Source organism: Podarcis tiliguerta (assembly GCF_965153285.1).
Source record: "Podarcis tiliguerta genome assembly, chromosome: 1".
NCBI lineage: Eukaryota > Metazoa > Chordata > Lepidosauria > Squamata > Lacertidae > Podarcis > Podarcis tiliguerta.
In genome coordinates, this window is record NC_139534.1 from 112,368,154 (window position 1) to 112,389,014 (window position 20,861).

At 45.7% G+C, this 20,861-nt stretch overlaps 1 protein-coding gene across 4 annotated transcripts in view; it reads left to right on the forward strand.

The window, feature by feature from the left end:
* Positions 1 to 20,861, forward strand: part of DGLUCY (D-glutamate cyclase) — a 39,685-nt gene that overhangs the window by 6,599 nt on the left and 12,225 nt on the right. For all 4 annotated transcript variants that reach the window (XR_014510326.1, XM_083437017.1, XM_083437018.1 and 1 more), the window contains exons 2-6: positions 8,364 to 8,475; positions 16,730 to 16,883; positions 18,206 to 18,404; positions 18,805 to 18,955; positions 19,593 to 19,715. Coding sequence is in view for 3 of the 4 variants with exons in the window: in XM_083437017.1 (XP_083293143.1) it covers positions 8,373 to 8,475; positions 16,730 to 16,883; positions 18,206 to 18,404; positions 18,805 to 18,955; positions 19,593 to 19,715 (730 nt within the window). In the remaining variant the exon portion in view is untranslated. The remainder of the gene's footprint in view (positions 1 to 8,363; positions 8,476 to 16,729; positions 16,884 to 18,205; positions 18,405 to 18,804; positions 18,956 to 19,592; positions 19,716 to 20,861) is intronic.

Sequence of the window (20,861 nt, forward strand, 5' to 3'; positions counted from 1 at the left end):
CTACAAATACAGCAATATTGGACCTCTGAGAAGTAGAAGCATGCATATGTTCTCAGTACTTGGTTTGGGCCCCTTTTGCATCAATTACTGCCTCAATGCGGCGTGGCATGGATGCTATCAGCCTGTGGCACTGCTGAGGTGTTATGGAAGACCAGGATGCTTCAATAGTAGCCTTCAGCTCTTCTGCATTGCTCGGTCTCATGTCTCTCATCTTTCTCTTGGCAATGCCCCATAAATTCTCTATGGGGTTCAGGTCAGGCAAGTTTGCTGGCCAATCAAGCACAGTAATCCCATGGCCATTGATCCAGGTTTTGGTACTTTTGGCAGTGTGGGCAGGTGCCAAAGTCCTGCTGGAAAATGAAGTCAGCATCCCCATAAAGCTTGTCTGCGAAAGGAAGCATGAAGTATTCCAAAATCTCCTGGTAGATGGCTGTGTTGACCCTGGACTTAATGAAGCACAGTGGACCAACACCAGTTGATGACATGGCTCCCCAAATCAACACAGACTGCAGAAACTTCAAGCATCTGGCATTGTGTGACTCCCCATTCTTCCTCCAGACTCTGGGTCCTTGGTTTCCAAATGAAATGCAAAAGCTGCTCTCATCAGAAAATTATAACAAATAAAGGCTTGACATATCTCGCTTTGCATGTCATTAGTCTATCTCATATATTAGTTTCACCGTTTAAGTTGAATTACTGAAATAAATGAACTTTTCCACGATATTCTAATTTTTCGAGTGTCACCTGTATAGGATTGAACTGTGTTCCAGGAATATGAGCAAAATAGATTTTTGTTGACTTAATTACTGTATATACTTCTTATGCTTTCATTGTCCTCTCTAGCTGAAATCACTGGTATAAAATTGTCACCAAACTACTGTTTAGAATCAGAAGATAAACACTGAAGTGATTTTTAAAGGGGAAAAATATAGAGGCCTTTAGGTAAATAAGTACAGTGGTGCCTCGCAAGACGAAAAGAATCCGTTCCGCGAGTCTCTTCGTCTAGCGGTTTTTTCGTCTTGCGAAGCAACCCTATTAGTGGATTAGCGCTATTAGCGGCTATTAGCGACTATTAGCGGCTATTAAAGGCTTAAGGGATTAGCGGATTAGCTGCTAAAAGGCTATTAGCAGCTTAGTGCCTTAGAAAAAGGGGGTGGGGAGCGAAAAAAAATCGCAGGAACTCGCAAGACATTTTCGTCTTGCGAAGCAAGCCCATAGGAAATTCGTTTTGCGAAGCACCTCCAAAACGGAAAACCCTTTCGTCTAGCGGGTTTTCCGTCTTGCGAGGCATTCGTCTTGCGGGGCACCACTGTACTCAATTAAGTTCAAATGAATATGAGCAGTTGAACCCACTATCCTAGCCTATTTCTTGCTGTTTTAGGTTTGGCAGCACTGTAGTAACAAAGGAGCCCTGCCAGGCAGAAATCTACCTTCTAGGTGACTCCTAAAGTTGCAGAAATATCAACCTAGCTGTCTAGCTCAATCCCCACTTACTTGCACTCTTGCCGATACATTTCCTGCCAATAGCACAATAAATTCATATCATGAGTGCTTTACATTCATTTTTTGTTTTTTCTGAAATCCACTAGGAACAGAAGCTGGGGGGAAGGTTATTTTATATACCAACTTATGTTGGTTAGTCCAGAGGGAGGAGACTGCAATGGTGATAGCTGATGAGACAGTGGAATATTGTGGTGGAGGAAGAAATGACAATGGGGCCCCCTCTGGCTTGAGAGAATGACAGTGAATATCTCACTTGGTATTGTGGTTGGTAGAGCACCTCCAAAGCACAGCACAGCACAGCACAGCAAAAATGATCACCTGCCCATCTTCTGAATTTGGAGCTGGGGAAGGGAATGAGATGTAGCCATCCTACATTGTGGGGTGAAATAGACTCGGAATCGAGAGTGGATTTCATGCTCTTTATTCAGCTCATAGTGGTGCGGAGGAATGGAAGTTCCCCCAGAATGTCTGCTTTATATACATTATTTACACAATGGGCCCCACATGATTGTCTAATTCCGGGATTCTCCTGTAGGCCAATCAGGTTGCGGATTCACTTCCACCTGGAGCTGGATTGTGTGGCTCCTGTGGACCAATCAGACTGCTGCATTCTGGATCCTATTATTCTAGGACCAATCAGACTGCTGCATTCTGAATCCTATTGTTCTAGGACCAATCAGACTGCTGCATTCTGAATCCTATTGTTCTAGGACCAATCAGACTGCTGCATTTTGGATCCTATTCAACTCAGTACATAACATGGGGCATCTTTGCACCCAGTTTTTCAACCTCCCTTCCTTTCCACAGATTTTCTCCTGTTCCTCAACCTCATCTGGGGGTTTTCTCCAGCCAACCTCACCTTTCAGTTGATATATAAATAGATCCAATAGTAGTGTTCTGTGGAGGTTTTTCCTGACATAGTGAGGGAAAAGGGAACTGTCAAAAAAGGGAACTGAAATAAAGTGGTGTGCTTTTGCTAATGTAAGGAGTTGGGCAATCTCTTGTACAACTTCTCAAGTGCCTTTTGTGCAAAGGCTTCCGATATCTTTTCTGCAAGAGTTCACAGTATAGAGCTGCCACCAGAATTCTTTCCATTGGAGTAGGTGTTCAATGAATTATAGACAGTGTTTTTCTGAAGAAAAGCAAACAAGCTGGCATTTTTTTATTGAAAGAATTTTGTGAATTTGTGCAAGCTGTTATTCTTCTTGGAACTGTGTATCAGGCAGTGATCCAAACTCACACATGTAGATGTGTTTGGCACCATTACGTTTAGCAATCTGTTCACTAATCTCTTTACAGTATTGTGCTGTGTATCTAAGGCTTTCATGTAGTCTTTCAAATAACCAAGTTCTAATAAGGAACATTACAGACTGGCAAAGAAGAAGAAAAACCACACCATTTTCTATTGTGTGTGTCAGTTTGCGGTTTCTGTCTTCAGTTTCCTCTTATATGGATGTTTTCTCCAGTATTGAAATTAGTGGGGCAGCCTTGTGCACAGTTATATGTGGGACAGAATGTTATACCGCTCCCCGGCGGTCTGGCAGAGTTTCCAAGCGCCCAACTTATTTAAAGGACTATGTTGTTGGACATGTAACACTGTTGGTCTAATGGAAGCGTGTGAAATGTAACCGATATGCTTTTGTGCCTAATTGAACCATTACGTGTAGTGCTGTATATAAGAAAACCATTACGATTGTAACTAACTCCTTATCTTGGTGGGGAGGGGTGTTATGTACTGAAGTTCTCACCCTGGGCCAGCAGGGGGTTACTGTAGATAGTTCAGGTTCACATATGCAAATAAGGGATCGAAAATGACATTCAGTGATTGGATAGTTACAGAAAGTTGTTACAATTACATTGTTCTGGAGCTTTATATAAGCAGGTTGGCTGAACCCTTCAGTTCAGTTCTGTTCTGGCCTGTGAATAAACAAGAGCTGTTTGAAGAATCGCTGTGTCATCTGATATGTTCACCCACAACTTAACACAGAAGACTTAATAAGTGCTTCTTAAGACCATCTTGGTGCTGCAATCCTAAACAATTTATTAGGGAAGAAGCTTACTGGGCACAGTGGGACTCCTGGTTTCAACACAGGACTAAGCTGTACGGACATCGCTTTTTCAGGCCCTTTACCAAGCTACCCCATTTTTGTCTTACTTTGGGAAAGGTCACTCCATGGGGCAAGAACCAAGGCTGTGTGATTCTGTATGGTACTCATTGACTGATAAGGCTTTTGAGACGACATCTGTCACAGGAACAGGAAACTGGAGGTCTGAGATCATGGAAATAGAATTATTTAGACTTCCAGGATTTATCATTTCAAGTCACAAGAGTGAGTCCATTTAAATCATGGATAGGCAACCTAACCCCGAGGGCTGGATCTGGCCCAATCGCCTTCTAAATCCGGCCCGCGGATGGTCCAGGAATCAGCATGTTTTTACATGAGTAGAATGTGCCCTTTTATTTAAAATGCATCTCTAGGTTATTTGTGGGGCATAGGAATTCATTCATTATTATTTTTCAAAATATAGTCCAGCCCCCCACAAGGTCTGAGGGACAGTGGACTGGCCCCCGGCTGAAAAAATTTGCTGACCCCTGGATACCACATCTGTCACAGGAACAGGAAACTGAACATCTGAGATCCTGGAAATAGATTTGTTAAACTTCCAGGATTTATTGTTTACAAGTGTAAATCCATTTAAATCAACCGACTTTAGTAATTAAATCTTAGTTTCCATGGGCCCACTAGGAATAACACTGGGTATTTTACCCATTCACAAATGCAGTACAGTGGTACCTCGCAAGACGAATGCCTCACAAGACGAAAAACTTGCAAGACGAAAGAGTTTTTTGGTTTTTGAGTTGCTTCGCAAGACGAATTTCCCTATGGGCTTGCTTCGCAAGATGAAAACGTCTTGCGCCTTTTTCTTAAAACCATCAATGCATTCCTATGGGAAACTGTCAATGCATTTCCTATGGGAAACCGTGCTTCGCAAGACGAAAAATTCACAAGACGAAAAAACTCGTAGAACGAATTAATTTTGTCTTGCGAGGCACCACTGTAAACAAATGTGTCATGAAAATTGCATTATTTGTATCATACCTTGTAGAATAATCTATGTTCTCTGACTTTTTGTTAAAATTATACATTTTCTCCCTAACATATGTAATATGTTTAGAAGGGTAGGAAATTCAGTAAGTTCAGTTGAAAATAATGCAGTATAGATAAGTAAATACGGTTTTGGAGGGCAAGATGAAAGCTGAATATAACACATAATATTATTTGCAACAAGAAATATAATGGAACAGCAATGAAAAACTGGCATGTGAATAATGATAGAGGAAATAAAAATAAATATTTGTGATTAGACAGTTTTCATACACCACCTACAGTCAGGTTACAATAGTGCAACTTGGGAAAGTGTTAAGATTAGCACAAACAGGGATAGTTATTATTTTTATTTATATACATATATATGAGCATAAGCGTTATTTATAAGCCTTATTCATAAACAATGCTCTGAATTGGAAAGAAAACACCTCAATCCTGTTCGTAGGTTAGGTCGCTTAAATCTCACTGACAATGTGGATTTGAAAAAGTCAACTTGCAGCAATAATGTTCAAAAGTCAGAATGTGCCACCCAGGGATGACCAATCAGATTAGTAAACTACAATGTTAAAAAACAAAGTAAAATAAAAACAACAATCTAATATTCTAACTGAAAGATGATTTGCGTGTTTGCCTTCAGATTGCAGCCTAATAAATGTAAATAAATAAAGCTAAATAAATGTAAAACCCAACCTCTGGAACAAATAGTCTTGTAAGTGAATATTATAGTTTCTGCAGCACTCCATGAGAAAAAGGGAGCACAACATTGATCTGCACCATACATTTAGAGCAGTGTCACACCACTTTACACAGTCCTGGTCTTCCCCCAAAGAATTCTAGAAACCTATAAGTGCACAAGGGCCAGTAGGTGGCACTTGACAGGGAGGTCAGAAGTGGTAAGCAGGAAAATAAAGTTAATTTTGTTTTACTTCTCCCAACATGGTGTCCTGCTGTTAATCGTACACGATGTCCGAGGGGAGTCCACATGTGTCCCCTGTCAGGAGCTCGTCCTACTCTCGAGTAGGACCCTGGCAGAGACACATGCCCGACTGGCATGTTCTCTCCCTCCTGGTCTTTCATTTGGGAGCTTCAAAAGCTTTTTTCAGCCTGAACGTCACAGCTACTGATGCCAACAGACATCAGCACACTTAGGGATCCGCAGAGTGTTCACAGTTTGCGTAACAGACCTTAGCAACTCAGCATTTTGGCTAATCTACATTTATGTACATATAAACACACACAGAGCACTGCAACATGGCTCCCTCTCTCTTTAGCATCAGACAGCAAAGAGAAAAAGGACAAAGGACAATAGTCCCACTTCACGGAACACAGTAACACAAACATCCTGTCTCTGTCACTTCCCACACTGTGGAGTCAAAACATACACTGTCATGTGATAGACAACAATCCCATGGCTGCAATCACGGAGCAGGAATTCTAACAGTCAGAGGGGAGTCCACCTGTGTCCCCTACAGTGCTGTGATGGCATCACCAAACAGAAAGCGGGTCACAGGTTAACACTCAATAAATCCTAGAAGTTCTAAAATCTTAAAAGCAGCTCCTCCCCATTAAGTAAATCAATAAAATTACTTAACTAATTGAGGTTCTGCCCCCCCTAACATAAAGCCTTTCCCCTCCCAACATAAATCCTAGCTATGCCCATGGATCAGTTGTTTCAGGCTCTTTAGCATCTGATAGAATAGTATGATCATAGAGTTGGAAGAGGCCCCATGAGTCATCTAGTTGAGCCCCCTGCAATGCACAAATCTCTAAAGCATCCATGATAGATGCCCATCCAACCATTTGTATCATGTGGCCATTAAACAAGTTCAGTCCACATTGGAGTCTTTTTTGATGAGCAGGTTTCCTCCCATATGTTTGTACTTTCTAAGTTTTTGCATTCCTCGGGTTGTATAAGAACTGTTTTAAAATAATAAATATTGAATTGTTATATCCCTATGTTAAGGTTGACTAATGAATTGTGTTGTGCAATTTTCTGTTCTTATATTCTTTAAAAAAACACTCAAAGCTACAAAAAAAAGATAGAAAAGTTTCCTGTAAGGAGGGCAACCAAAATGGTCAAAGGCCTAGAAACGATGCCTTATGAGGAACGGCTAAGGGAGCTGGGCATGTTTAGCCTGGAGAAGAGGAGGTTAAGGGGTGATATGATAGCCATGTTCAAATATATAAAAGGATGTCATATAGAGGAGGGAGAAAGGTTGTTTTCTGCTGCTCCAGAGAAGCGGACACGGAGCAATGGATCCAAACTACAAGAAAGAAGATTCCACCTAAACATTAGGAAGAACTTCCTGACAGTAAGAGCTCTTCGACAGTGGAATTTGCTGCCAAGGAGTGTGGTGGAGTCTCCTTCTTTGGAGGTCTTTAAGCAGAGGCTTGACAACCATATGTCAGGAGTGCTCTGATGGTGTTTCCTGCTTGGCAGGGGGTTGGACTCGATGGCCCTTGTGGTCTCTTCCAACTCTATGATTCTATGGAATGAAGCTCATGGACCACTGGTGGTCCTTGGACCACAAGTGGAATGCTCTGATGTAGAGTGAGGCCAAATTGAAATGCTCTTTAAATGTTATTCTGGAGAAAGTAACTTCAAATGTCACATTTTAAAGAGGGTTTTTGCTATGGAAGGCACTTTTGAGATTTAAATTCCTTTTTAGTTAAAATTTTAATTCCATGAGAGAGTCTAATGGCTAACTAGAGTCCACTGGAGTTTACACCAGATTATGAGGTGGACTCTACTACCAGAGATTTATACCACAATAAATCTGTAACCGACACTGCAAGACTCTTGTGTATGTGTTTGTGTTTGCTATAGAAAGTAGATTAACACAGCTACGCCTCTAGAATATCCTACAAAAAGATTGCTAAAGATACAGATTATCATAGGCATAAATATATAACTGTTTATCTGGAGTCTTGCACTGACAAGATAATGAAAAATACAAGGTGTTGTTAAGAAGGATTAGCATTTGCTAGAAACGTATAACTATGTGTTGAATATTTACCTCATTACTTTTAAAAGAACACCAGTGAATCTTTCATGCTTTAAACCTCTGTTTCTCCCTCGGAAATTATCTTTCTTCCTAGCAATGTCTTCAGAAGAATTAAAATTAACCTTAGAGGTGAGGTAATTAGCATTTTGTTTTGATTGAAACTGAAGTTTGCAAAATGCTTGAAATGGTAACATTAGTATATAATTTGTTGTTATGTCTGAAGTAGCGAAGCCATAATGTAGCAAGGTAAATTTAAGTAAATAGATTTAGCCTAAGTTTGTTAGAAACAAAAAATGTAATTTCAGTAATATTTTAAAGCAATATTTTAAAACAAGTATCAATCGAACAGTTTTACTAAAGAAAGTAATAGGGACTCACTTGCCCAGGCGTATATCCAATACTTTGCAATTTAATCAGCTAAATTAAAAAGGTCCAAATAAAATATTTCTAAGGTGACAATGTTCTGCTTCCAAGGCAAAGTTCACAAACCAAAACACCTACTTCCAGGTTTGCAGCGTTCTTAATCCAAGTTGTTCATAAACTGTTCTTAAACCAAGGTGCCACTGTATATAATTAGAACAGATGACATCCAATTGTGTCACCCCTCTTGTAGAATGGAGTTCCTCTTCTGCAATTGGAAATCTGCTGCAGCAGGGAGGAGAGGAAGGGGGAGTCCCATCACCTTCATTTACTTGACATTGGGCACCCCCCCCCCAAATGTAATCACATTTTTCTGTTATTTCAGGATGAAAATATGGTTTTCATAGGCGGCTTGAAAACCCTTCTGCCACATGCTGTCAGGAGTCTAATTCGAACAAATAAACTCAGCATTAGCAATACATCTGGAATGGCAGAAGGTAAAAAAAATATTCCTCATGTTGAATATAAGTGGAGATGTTAGTGATACTGTCAGGGCTGGCTCCTGGTCCCAGCTCACAGAGGACCAACGCTGGCTGGTATTTATGTACAAAAGTCTTTATTGAAGTACAGTTTCCATTTCCACGCCGCAGCGCTCCATCCCTACGTCTAAACTTTAGACCGGCGAAGCTCCCTCTGAGTCCCCGCCCCCTGTACACCAGTTTAAGACTCTAGCTTTACTCCACCTCTTCTTTCTCCTCTGGGTCCTGTTGCCCTCCGGGGCCCCTGTCTCCCTGGATTCCTCTGAGGCTGACGATGACGACCCCCCTGACTCCTCCCGCTCTCTTCTGCGGGCTTTAGGACCTGGCTCTCTTCCCGGGCTGCCCACTGTGCCTCCCTCCTGTACATTTGAACTTGGCGCGCGCGCGCGTTTAACTTTCCTGATGACCGTTTCCTCACTCCCCGACGGAGGTGTGGTCAATCCTGCCTCATGTTCTCCCGCTGGCAGCGCTCCACCTGATCCCGATGCCTGGGACTCCTCCCCCCTACTGCCCTCTGGGGGGGACGCGGGCCCTGATTTCCAACTGCTACTCTCTGAGTCTCCTCTGGCCCCTTCTTCCCGAGGTGTCCCCCTGGGCACTCCCCTTGCCCTGACTATGGGGGCCCCTTTCTGTGAATCCTCCGAGTCACTGGAGAGACTCAGAGACCTCGGACTACTGTCGTCGCTGACATTCCCTTCAGACTCCTCCCCCTCGCTCTCCGTTTCCTCCCTCTCCTGTGACTCTGCTCCTGAACCCCTGACATCCATCCCCCCCTCGAAGCCCCCCCTTCCCCCCTCCCCTTCCTCCTGCGGGGGTGCTGGGCGCTCCGTCGTTGTGGGGGTGAATGGTGGATACAGTTCGTCCCCCGTGGCGTGCATCCAGTTAGATAAATCCGGCTCGTCCTCCGTGTCTTCGCCGACCTCGTTCTCCTCTGCTTCCATCTCCGTGCCGCCATGCTCGAACCCAACGTCCTCCCCCATCACGTCCATGTCCCTCTCACCCTCGTTCCCCTCTGGGTCCGTTGCCTGCCAAGGGCCCCTCAGCCACCTCTCCGCTCCTCGATTGTCCCACCAAAATGAGCGGTCTGAGGCAAACCCCGAGGGCGAGCCCTCTGGTGAACGTGTTTCTAATGCTGGTTCTTCGTCCGAGGTGAATCCCTGGAACGTGCTGGTAGAAAGCGTGGGTGTGAAAAGCCAGTCGTCGAAATACTCGGCTGGCATGGGCCTGTGTGGGAACAAGGCATGAAACTCCTCTTTGAGGAGAGGCTCGTCCAGGGCATAGTCCGGCACCCAACTGTTGGCGCTGGCCGGGGTACCTTCCCTTGCGAGAAAATATTCTACTCCCTCTTCCCCCCATCTCGAGTCCAAAATCTCTGTGACCTGGTTGATGGGTTCCCTTCTTGGCGACTCCCTCCTTGGGGGGATCTCCCTATACTGGTCTGGTGCTGTGCTCTGCGCCTGAAATCGGTGAGGTGCTTTGTAGGGCGTGAGCACCGACCTATGGAATACTGGGTGCATTCTGGATCCCTCCGGAAGTGTCAACCGGAAGGCCACCGGATTGATCTGTGCCTCAACTAGGTAAGGTCCTAGCTGTTTATGTCCGAGTTTCTTCTTAGCTAAGGACCTGGTCGGCACTGCGTGGGCCGCTAACCACACCCAGTCTCCCACCTGTATGTCTTCCCCAACCCTCCTGTGCTTGTCAGCTTGCAGTTTGTATGCGTGCTTTGCAAGCTCTAACTGCCTCCCAAGCTGCTCGTGAACTTCCTGCAATTCCGCCGCCAAGACTTCCGCTGCCTGTGGCTCCCCCTCCCCCAGTCTCTCTAATCCCGGGAAGGTTCTGGGATGCCTCCCGTTGTTGGCGAAGAACGGCGTCACCCCTGTGGACACGTGCTTCGTGTTGTTGTAAGCGAACTCAGCGAGCGGCAGGTAGTCCACCCATGTCGTCGGCTGTTGATTTGCATAGCATCTCAGGTACTGCTGCATGATGGCGTTGACGCGCTCCGCTTGCCCGTTGGTCTGCGGGTGTCTCGCCGACGCTAGGTTGATCTTGACGTTCAGGAAACCCATCAGCTTCTGCCAGAAGCTCGAAATGAACTGGCGCCCCCTGTCGGACAAGATAGACCGTGGCAGTCCGTGCACCCTGAAGACGTGGTCTATGAACAGTTTGGCGGTCTGTTCTGCCGTGGCCACCTTCGCGCACGGAATGAAGTGGGCCATTTTAGTGAACATGTCCACCACCACTAGCACTGCCGTTTTGCCCCTTGAGCTGGGTAAATCCGTGACAAAGTCCAGGGCCACCCTCTCCCACGGTTCGCTCGGGGTCTGTAGTGGTTCGAGCAGTCCTGCCGGAGGTTTGTGCACTGACTTGGCCCTTTGGCAGGTGTCGCACCTCGAGACGTACTCCGCGACTTCCCCTCTCATCTTGGGCCACCAGAAATCTCTGGCAACGAGTTCTGCCGTCTTCTCCTTGCCGAAGTGCCCGGCGGTTGGCGCGTCGTGCAACTGCTGCAGTACTTTCGCACGGAGTTCGTCTCCCGGTACATAGAGTGCTCCTCTGCGGATTAGCAATCCGTCCCGTATTTGGAACTCGTCGTCTTTCGCCGTGCCCTTGCGCACGTCCTCCATCTTGGCTAGTGCGAAGGAGTCCTCCTGCAGTGCTCGACGGACCGCCTCCAGGTCCACGGTTGCGGAAGCGCACGCCCACGCTTTCTGGGCGAAAATGTGCTTGGCCGCTGCTGGCGCCGCTTCTTCGAGGTATTGCGGCTTTCTGGACAGTGCATCTGCCATGATGTTGTTGTCGCCTGGGATGTATTCTATCCTGAAGTCGAAATCCGCAAAGAACTCCGCCCATCTGATGTGCCGCTGGTTCAGGAACCTTGCCGTGCGCCAGTACTCCAGGTTCTTATGATCCGTGCGAACCTGCACTGTGTGCTTGGCCCCGATGAGGAAGTGCCGCCACGCCTTGAATGCTGCATGAATGGCCAGCAACTCCCTGTCCCAGATGGTGTAGTTCTGCTCTGACTTGCTGAGCTTCCTAGAGTAGAAGGCACACGGTCTCCAGTCCCCATGCGGGTCCTCCTGCAACAGTACGGCGCCCACGGCTCTGTCTGAGGCGTCCGTCTCAACTCTCAGCGGTTTGCTGGGATTCACATGCAGTAGTTGCTGCTCGGACGAGAAGAGACGCTTAAGGTTCTGGAAGGACTGCTCCGCTTGCTCCGTCCAGATGAACTTCTTCTTCTTGGAGCTGAGCGTGTCGGTAATGGCCGCTGTCTGCATCGCGAACCCCTTGATGAACTTGCGGTAAAAGTTGGCAAACCCCACAAACCGCTGGACCTCCTTCCGATTGCGCGGGCTCTTCCAATCCAACACTGCGCGAACCTTGGCGCTGTCCATGGCGAGCCCCTTGTCCGACAGCTTGTAGCCCAGGAAATCCACCTCCTTCCTGTCGAACTGGCACTTCTCCAGCTTGGCGTATAGCCGATGCTCCTGCAGTCGCTGCAGAACCTCCTTGACGTCCCCCTCGTGGGTCTCCTCAGATTCTGAGAATATCAGGATGTCGTCCAAGAAGCAGACGCATTTCTTGTAGAGGAGACCCGCCAGGACGTGATGCATGAAGGCTTGAAAACAGTGGGCGCCATTTTGTAAACCGAAGGGCATAACTCTGTATTCATATGTGCCCAGGGGCGTGAACATGGCAGTCTTCCACTCGTCCCCCTCCCGTATGCGAATCAGGTTGTACGCCCCTCGCAGATCCAACTTTGTAAAAACGCGTCCTTTCCTCACCGTAGCAAGCAGGTCATCTATTTTGGGCATTGGAAAGGCTGTGGGCTTGGTCTTCGAATTTAAGAGCCTGAAATCAACTACAAGCCTCTTTTGGGGCGTGTCCTTTTTCTTCACAAAGAATACAGGACTGCCCCCCGCTGCTTTCGACTCCCGGATGAAACCGCGCTTTAAGTTGAGGTCTATGAACTCCTTGAGCTCCTGTAGCTCGTCTTCAGACATGGAATACAGTTTCCCGGCTGGCAGCGTCGCCCCTGGCAGGAGGTCAATCTGGCAGTCATAGGGCCTGTGGGGAGGCAGCTTGTCTGCTTCCTTCTCGCAGAAAACCTCCAAAAACGCTGCGTACTTGTGTGGCACTGCTTGCAGCGTGCTTAATTGTAGCTGCGTGTCTTCCCCTCCTTCTTCCGGGCTAGGAAGAATGCAATGTTCCGCGCAATAGGAGGAACCGAAGGTCAGTTGGCGTTGGTACCACGCCAATGCTGGACTGTGCCTGTGCAGCCAACTCATGCCCAAGACCACCGGCGTGTCCGACAGTTTGGTGACGTTGAAACTGATGACCTCTTGGTGATTTCCAATCCGCATCACCATTGGTTGCGTTTGTTGCACCACCTGCCCCCCTAACAAGTCTCTGCCATCCACCGTGACAACCTTCAGGGGCAGCGTGGCTGGTAGCAGTGGTATATTGTGCTGCTGAATAAAATCCAGTCCTATAAAGTCGGCGTTGCTGCCGGAGTCAATGGTGATCGGCACTTCCAGAGTGCTGCCGCTGGGCAGTTGGAGAGACGCTGTAAGCTGCACCACTGGTTTGGGTGGGAGGGGGTCTGTGGGCTGCAAAAGTGCTGGGGATTGCTTCATGGACTTGTCTGACTGGACCCCAGTGCCTCTTCCTCCAGCCAGACTCTGTCGTTTAACTGTTGCTGTGTTCCCAGTCGAGTTGCTTCTTTGACTGTTGCCGAGGCTGCAGTGTGCTTGTGGAGCCTCTGGGGACACTCTTTCGCCATGTGTTGAGCACTGTCGCAGATGTAGCACTTCCTGTTCCCTCTAGGAGGCTTCGTTTTGACTGCTCCCGGCGTTAGGGCTCTGGTAGCTGACTGAGCCCTGGCACCTCCGAGCTCCATCGGTTCTTCCCCCCCTCCTTGGGGGGGTGTGGATTGCGCACGCGCTGCATCTCTGGGAAAAAGGGGAGGTGCTTTCGCTGGTGTGCGTCCCCAACGCCCTTCATCTCTGTTCCATGGACGTTCTTCCAAACGCACGCCGATTTCCAGCGCCCTCTGAACCACTTGCTGAGTGGTCTTAGGTCTCTCTCCTCTTGCAATCTCATCTTTCACATTTGCATTCAATCCTTCCCAGAAAAGGTCTCTGACTGGAGCAGAATTCTTCTCCCACCCCAGCGCGTGGACTAATGCAAAAAAGCGGGCATGATACTGCCTTACACTGGCTTTGCCTTGTTTGAGACCATGTATGTCTCTTCTGGCAATATCGACGTCTATCTTTGATAAAAAACATGCATCCATCGCTTTAATGAACGCATCCGCGTCTTGGAGCGCCGGATCATTATCTCTCCATAAATTTCTCAGCCACGCTTTGGCTTCCCCATGCAAATGGGATAGGATAAACCCCACTTTTTCTCTTTCATCTCTAAAGTCCTTTTCCAGCAGATTCAGCGCAAAGAGCAAGTCTGCTCGGAAATTAGGGTACTGTGGTAAACTCCCGTCGAAATGCGATACCAGGCTGCCCCCCCTTTTCCCCAGCCCTATGCCCTCTGGTCTGGCTCCCGTTTGCCCTTGTCTAGTAAGCATGTCCAACCTGGCTTGGAGATCCTTGCAGACTGTATCCATTTCTTCTTCCCTTTTTCTGGAGGCACGCACCTCTGCGTTGAGTTGAACCACAGCATTTCGCAGGTCTGTCCATTCCTGTTCTGTAGTCATCTTGTCTGATTCTTGTGAGCTCGCAAAGCACCACTTCTCTCCCCTCGCTACGTCGACTCACGTTGCGAGGTTCTTGGTGGAAAATCTTCTCAGGAGAGGGAGCTTACTGTCAGGGCTGGCTCCTGGTCCCAGCTCACAGAGGACCAACGCTGGCTGGTATTTATGTACAAAAGTCTTTATTGAAGTACAGTTTCCATTTCCACGCCGCAGCGCTCCATCCCTACGTCTAAACTTTAGACCGGCGAAGCTCCCTCTGAGTCCCCGCCCCCTGTACACCAGTTTAAGACTCTAGCTTTACTCCACCTCTTCTTTCTCCTCTGGGTCCTGTTGCCCTCCGGGGCCCCTGTCTCCCTGGATTCCTCTGAGGCTGACGATGACGACCCCCCTGACTCCTCCCGCTCTCTTCTGCGGGCTTTAGGACCTGGCTCTCTTCCCGGGCTGCCCACTGTGCCTCCCTCCTGTACATTTGAACTTGGCGCGCGCGCGCGTTTAACTTTCCTGATGACCGTTTCCTCACTCCCCGACGGAGGTGTGGTCAATCCTGCCTCATGTTCTCCCGCTGGCAGCGCTCCACCTGATCCCGATGCCTGGGACTCCTCCCCCCTACTGCCCTCTGGGGGGGACGCGGGCCCTGATTTCCAACTGCTACTCTCTGAGTCTCCTCTGGCCCCTTCTTCCCGAGGTGTCCCCCTGGGCACTCCCCTTGCCCTGACTATGGGGGCCCCTTTCTGTGAATCCTCCGAGTCACTGGAGAGACTCAGAGACCTCGGACTACTGTCGTCGCTGACATTCCCTTCAGACTCCTCCCCCTCGCTCTCCGTTTCCTCCCTCTCCTGTGACTCTGCTCCTGAACCCCTGACAGATACTCTTTTATGATAGGCATTAACTCATCTGTTTTTCAGCTGAGGGTCACATTCATCCTTGCTCACTTACTGCTCATAAAATGATCAAATTGATGACTGAGGAGGAACCAATTTGTACACCTATGGGGGCAGGGGGGGAGTTTGCTTGAGGGGCTGGATCAGGGCCCTAACATGGGGATTAGCCACCCCGTTTTAGGAGGAAATCAACAGGTATTTTAAAAATGGCTTACAATGAAGAGGTTTTTAGCTCCCAACATAACTCGGATTAAAACCCTTCCGCCACAATTTGGTTCACTCAGTTTTATCACAAGAACATTGCTTTTTGTTCTCTGTTAGATCAAATTATATCTTTATAATAATATTTCAGAATTAGGAATATTTCTTTTATATATCTAAAGCATCATAAGTATTTTTGATAAATGGGTATGCACAGTTCTTACATACACTGTAAAGTCGTTTCATGAATACAAATATCAACTTAGTACAATATTGTGAAGGTACATCTCAGGTAAGTTTCACTGTAATCAACAATAACATATTGGAATATACATTTGATTTATAATACTAATAAAAAAGAGTATACATTTAATATTTGTCTTTTCCCTGTTTTTTTTTTCATTTCATTTTTATTAAGTGAATCATGACAAGTATAACGTTTAGTCAAAAGATGGTTTATATACAGTGCATAATACTTAAAACCAGTTTGCTAAGGGTGCAGCTTTAGAATTTAGAGTACTACCTAACCACAATTACTTCTCAGTGTAGCCTTATTCTTTTTATTATTTATGCCACAAATACTAACTTTTCACTTGCAAGCTTCACTGTTTGTGGCCTGAGGCTGTTTACAAAGTGCATAAAATAAAACTTGACTCATTGGCTTAATATAGCAAACCTACTAGTTGATGCTATTTAAAGTTGTTTGCCTTTTCAGGTTGTTTTGCCTTTTTGTCCTCAGTTTGAAAATTCATGAATAGGCTGGAGAATTTGTTGCAGGCCAAAAACATAGAACAACATATAGAAAAAGAACGTGACAAAATGTTGTGTATTAAAACCAGTGAAGAAACTACATCTGAATCCATTTATTTCCCTGCCATAAAATAGCAGAAAACTGGTATTACAGCACAAATGTCAGTCCCTAGCCTCAAGTCTGGAGTCTTGATTCAGCTTAGCATATGTTTTGAATATACTATTCACAAGTTAGGTAAAGGTAAAGGTACCCCTGCCAGTACGGGCCAGTCGTGTCCGACTCTGGGGTTGCACGCCCACGGGTCACGTGACTAGCGTGACAAGCTGCATCTGGCGAGCCAGCACAGCACACGGAAACGCCGTTTACCTTCCCGCTAGTAAGTGGTCCCTATTTATCTACTTGTACCCGGGGGTGCTTTCGAACTGCTAGGTTGGCAGGCGCTGGGACCGAGCAACGGGAGCGCACCCCGCCGCGGGGATTCGAACCGCCGACCTGACGATCAGCAAGTCCTAGGCGCTGAGGTTTTACCCACAGCGCCACCTGCGTCCCATTCACAAGTTAAACATGGGTAATGTTGAAAACATCAACTGAAAATGGAATGCCTGAGAAATACTTTCAGAACACATACTGATTCCGTATGTATAAGTTTAAATGTGAGCTTTGTATTGTTCGCAGGATTTAAACAGGCAAACGTTGTGATTCTTCACAAATCTCTTGCGGATGACTTTGAAAAATTTTGCCAAGCAAATGATGGGCCACTTCCACTGCTGTATAGAAGTAAACCAGGGGAATGGAAATGCCTGTCTCTGAGCAGTGATGCTGATATTAGGTATGCATAGATAAAAGTTCTGCCAGGTGGCATAAGATGATTGTGGTTTTTCTTTTCCTTGCACAATCAGGATTTTAGTGCTGTCTCTTAATTTTTTCTGCTGTTTCTAATGTCTAAATCATTCTGTACCATGCTGGTAAATTTAGGTTGTCCACTGTCTTATCATAATTAGCGAATGCAAAATTAAGTCATGGAAAACAAAGATAATTCTCGAGTAAATTCAGTATTGTTGTTCCTTATGTGCATCTGACCAAAGCCTTCGTATCAGAGTGCATTCCCTCCAAAGTTTGAAATATGTGCCTTGCATCCTGTATCCCCAGCAGCACGCAGACCTGGGCATGGAGGACATGCAAGCCAGTTGCTGTGGCATCCTATAGCACCAATGCACTTTTTATCGCAGCCTCTTTAATACTATCAGAAACTGTTTTCACAGGGTTGCTAAGGCCACAATTTGTCCTCATATTTGTTTTCAATTACATATGCCAGATCTTTTTTTCAATTTATATATGCCAGAACTTTATTACATTTGCATCTAGGAAAGACTCACAAAAACACCCACACACAAAACCAGTCTTATAATTACTCCAGAAAGACTGCTCTGGGGTGTGTTTGTGTGTGTGTGTGTGCATGAGATATAGAAGGCTATTACACTATAATGCTATGGTTAAAACCTCATAAAATATGAATGCCATGGTGTTACAGTGCTACGGCTCTATTTCACTTTAAAAAAACAAAACAAAACAAAGAAAAGTGGTTTAGTGATAATTGAGACATTTATTTTTTAAAAAATAAATAGGAGTAATGAAATGGTACCCACCACAAGCGTTATAGTGAACATGTGCCTCCACCCACAGCAGCTGTCTAATGCCCATTGGTGTGGACAAAACATAGTGGAATGTACACACAGAAGAAGGGCACATTGAGTTCAGTGGGCCGTGCTCCAAGTAAGTAAAAGAGTGCAGCCTGAATCCAGTTACCCAGTTCAAATAATCACTTTCAGAAGGCTTTTGGGCAGGGGTCAGCAAACTTTTTCAGCAGGGGGCCAGTCCACTGTCCCACAGACCTTGTGGGGGGCCAGACTATATTTTGGGCGGGGAAATGAACGAATTCCTACCCCCCACAAATAACCCAGAGATGCATTTTAAATAAAAGCACACATTCTACTCATGTAAAAATACCAGGCAGGCCCCACAAATAACCCAGAGATGCATTTTAAATAAAAGGATACATTCTACTTTAGAAGGCAATTGGGCCAGATCTGCCCCCTGGGCCTTAGTTTGCCTACCCATGCTATTGGGGATAATATTTGTTTATTTTTGCAGAACTGACTGTCTGCAGTACAAGAAATATGAGAATGGAGCATGTACAGGCACTCTGACAAGTCTGAAGGAATTTTCTGAGCAACTTAAAGACATGGTGACCTTCTACCTGGGCTGTAGCTTCACATTTGAAAAGGCACTCCAGGAAGTTGGCATTCCTGTAAGAAATGTCGAACAGAAATGTAATGTTAGCATGTACAAGGTAAGCAGAGATTATTTGGTGGCTTCTTATTCAGTGGTTTACATCAGCAAAACAAACCTGCTGCAACAGCATCCCTCCCCCCCCAAAAAAAAATATGAACCCAGTTTACTATCCAGACAAAGAAGTGAGTCATTTCAGTATTTCTTTTTTATCTCTATGTTCTCAGCATTATGACATCCTACAAATTCTGCAAGCTTATAAGGACATACTGGACTGTGAGGGTGGCTGGTTAAAAAGATTTTGCAAACATATAGACATGCATATCCAGGGAATCCCCCATATATGGGGGGGGGGCATTAAGAAGCTCATTTTTGGGTGGTCCTGTTTTGCTTCCAACGTAGCTTTTCATGGAAATATCCTCAAATAGTTCTTGAAATGTATATTTTTAAAACTTTACCAGACTGCTGTGCCTTGCTGGGATACAGAATATTTTCACTGTGACCTAGTAGCAACCATGAGACCTATTCCTAAAGACAAATTGGAAGCAGTTGTGCGAACAACCTCTCTGATGAAAAGGGCGCATGGAGCACCAATTCACATTGGTAACCCTGGTCAGTGCATAAGAAAAAAAAAAGTAATTAAAATATCTGTATTTGTGTGTGAAAGAGAGACCGAGACATATCATAGGCTGCAAATTTGTTTCTTTAGGGAAACGTACTTCCCATCCAGGCTTGGTTTTGGGATGACTTTATACACAAATACAGGAATAGCCTAAGTGAACTTCACATTGACACCTAATGTAAGACTTGGGCCCAATTTTTACACAATATATTTAAAGCTGTATAATCCACTTTAAACAGTCAAGGCTTCCCCCAAAGAATCAGAGGAAGTGTGATTTGTTAAGGGTTCTGAGAGTTGTTAGGAGACCCCATTTCCCTCTCAGAGCTACAGTTTCCAGAGTTGTTTAACAGAATTCCCTGGGAATTCTGGGAATTGTAGCTCTGTAAGGGGAATGGGATCTTCCAGCAACATTCAGCCAACTACACCCTTAAGAAAGTATGTCCACGAACAGGACATAAGGCTGCCATGCTGTAATTCAGTGGGACTTACTTCTGAGTAGACATGTATAGGATCGCCTTGTTAATTGCTGTTTTATAATAGCAGTCCGATGTCTTTGGGTTTTCCTTTAGCTTAAACCATTCCTCCTGCTGCAAAATTCATATGATTTTATTGTGTTTGGGATTATAGGTTTTTTAGGAATCCAAGACCTTTCCAATCCAGACTATGGCGATGCAGTACAGGCTCAACCTGGGGATATTCCAGTCTTTTGGGCCTGTGGGGTTACAGGTGCAGAAGCTGTCAGCAATTGCAGTATGTATAAATAATGAAGATTTTTTAGAATTTCTCCTATACTATAGAAAATTGCTACCTTTTCTACCAAATTTAGATAAAAACTCAGTCAGAAAAACCTGACAGATTTGTTTCCAGTGTGGGTCCATATACTGTTCTACCAAGTCTGACCTAAACTTGGAAACTGCCTTTCAAAAAAAAACACAACTATCACCCTCTACCACAACTCCAACCTTGTCAGAACGCTGCCACAGACATAAAAAGAAAAGGCTATTGGCTACTGTCAAATTTTCTGCCAAATACTATGTTATTCATCTCACTGCCTTCTATTTAACATAAGTTGCATAACTTATGAAACTTAGATTCATTTCATTGTAAACATCAAAACAATGCTTAAAAAGTCATTTATTAAGTAATGTATTTTTTTTCATAAATATTCATTCATAATATTCACTTGAATTTTTTCCTTTCCTGACTGCAGACAAACAAGCAAAGTGCTGCAAATTCCGCTTCAATTTCAATTTCCAATGAACATCCGTACTTTCCAAAGACTTCCAAAATTGTTTCTCAGCTCCTGTACAGGGACCATACTTAAATGTGGGGTCTGTCTCCTGACTGGAGGTACAGCTCTGCCTTTCAGGTTAAAATAGGGTACCCCAGAGGTGAGCAGTTCAAGCCTCTGCTTGCAATGCTACTGCTGCTCTTGTTTATTTTTATAGGGTTGCCATGTTCCGAAGGGCACGAACCCAGACACCCCTCCCATCAGGAAACCCCCCACCATCCCTCATCTCTGTCATTTGCCCCCTCCCTGCCGCTAACCCCTTCCTCACCCACCTGCTCTCCCCCTCCTTTCCTCTCCTCTCTTAGGGTTGCCATATTGACAGACTTACACGGAGGCTCCCACTTGCTGGTGCCAAGGGTGACTCCTGGCCGCTGAGCGGACTCCGCTATGGGCTCCACCTCTCCCTTTCAGGCCTTTGGCCTCCAAGTGGCCACCGGCAAGGTCTTATCCAGGATCATGGGCAGGGAGGTTCATCGCTCCGCGGCCTCTCCGGTTCTGCCAGGGCCTTCCCCTTTGACATAGCTTAAACAGCAGTATCCAACATATTTTTATTGCTGCGTGGGTGAGTACAAAGAAGAGAGTTTTTAGAGATCTGTCGTCCCACA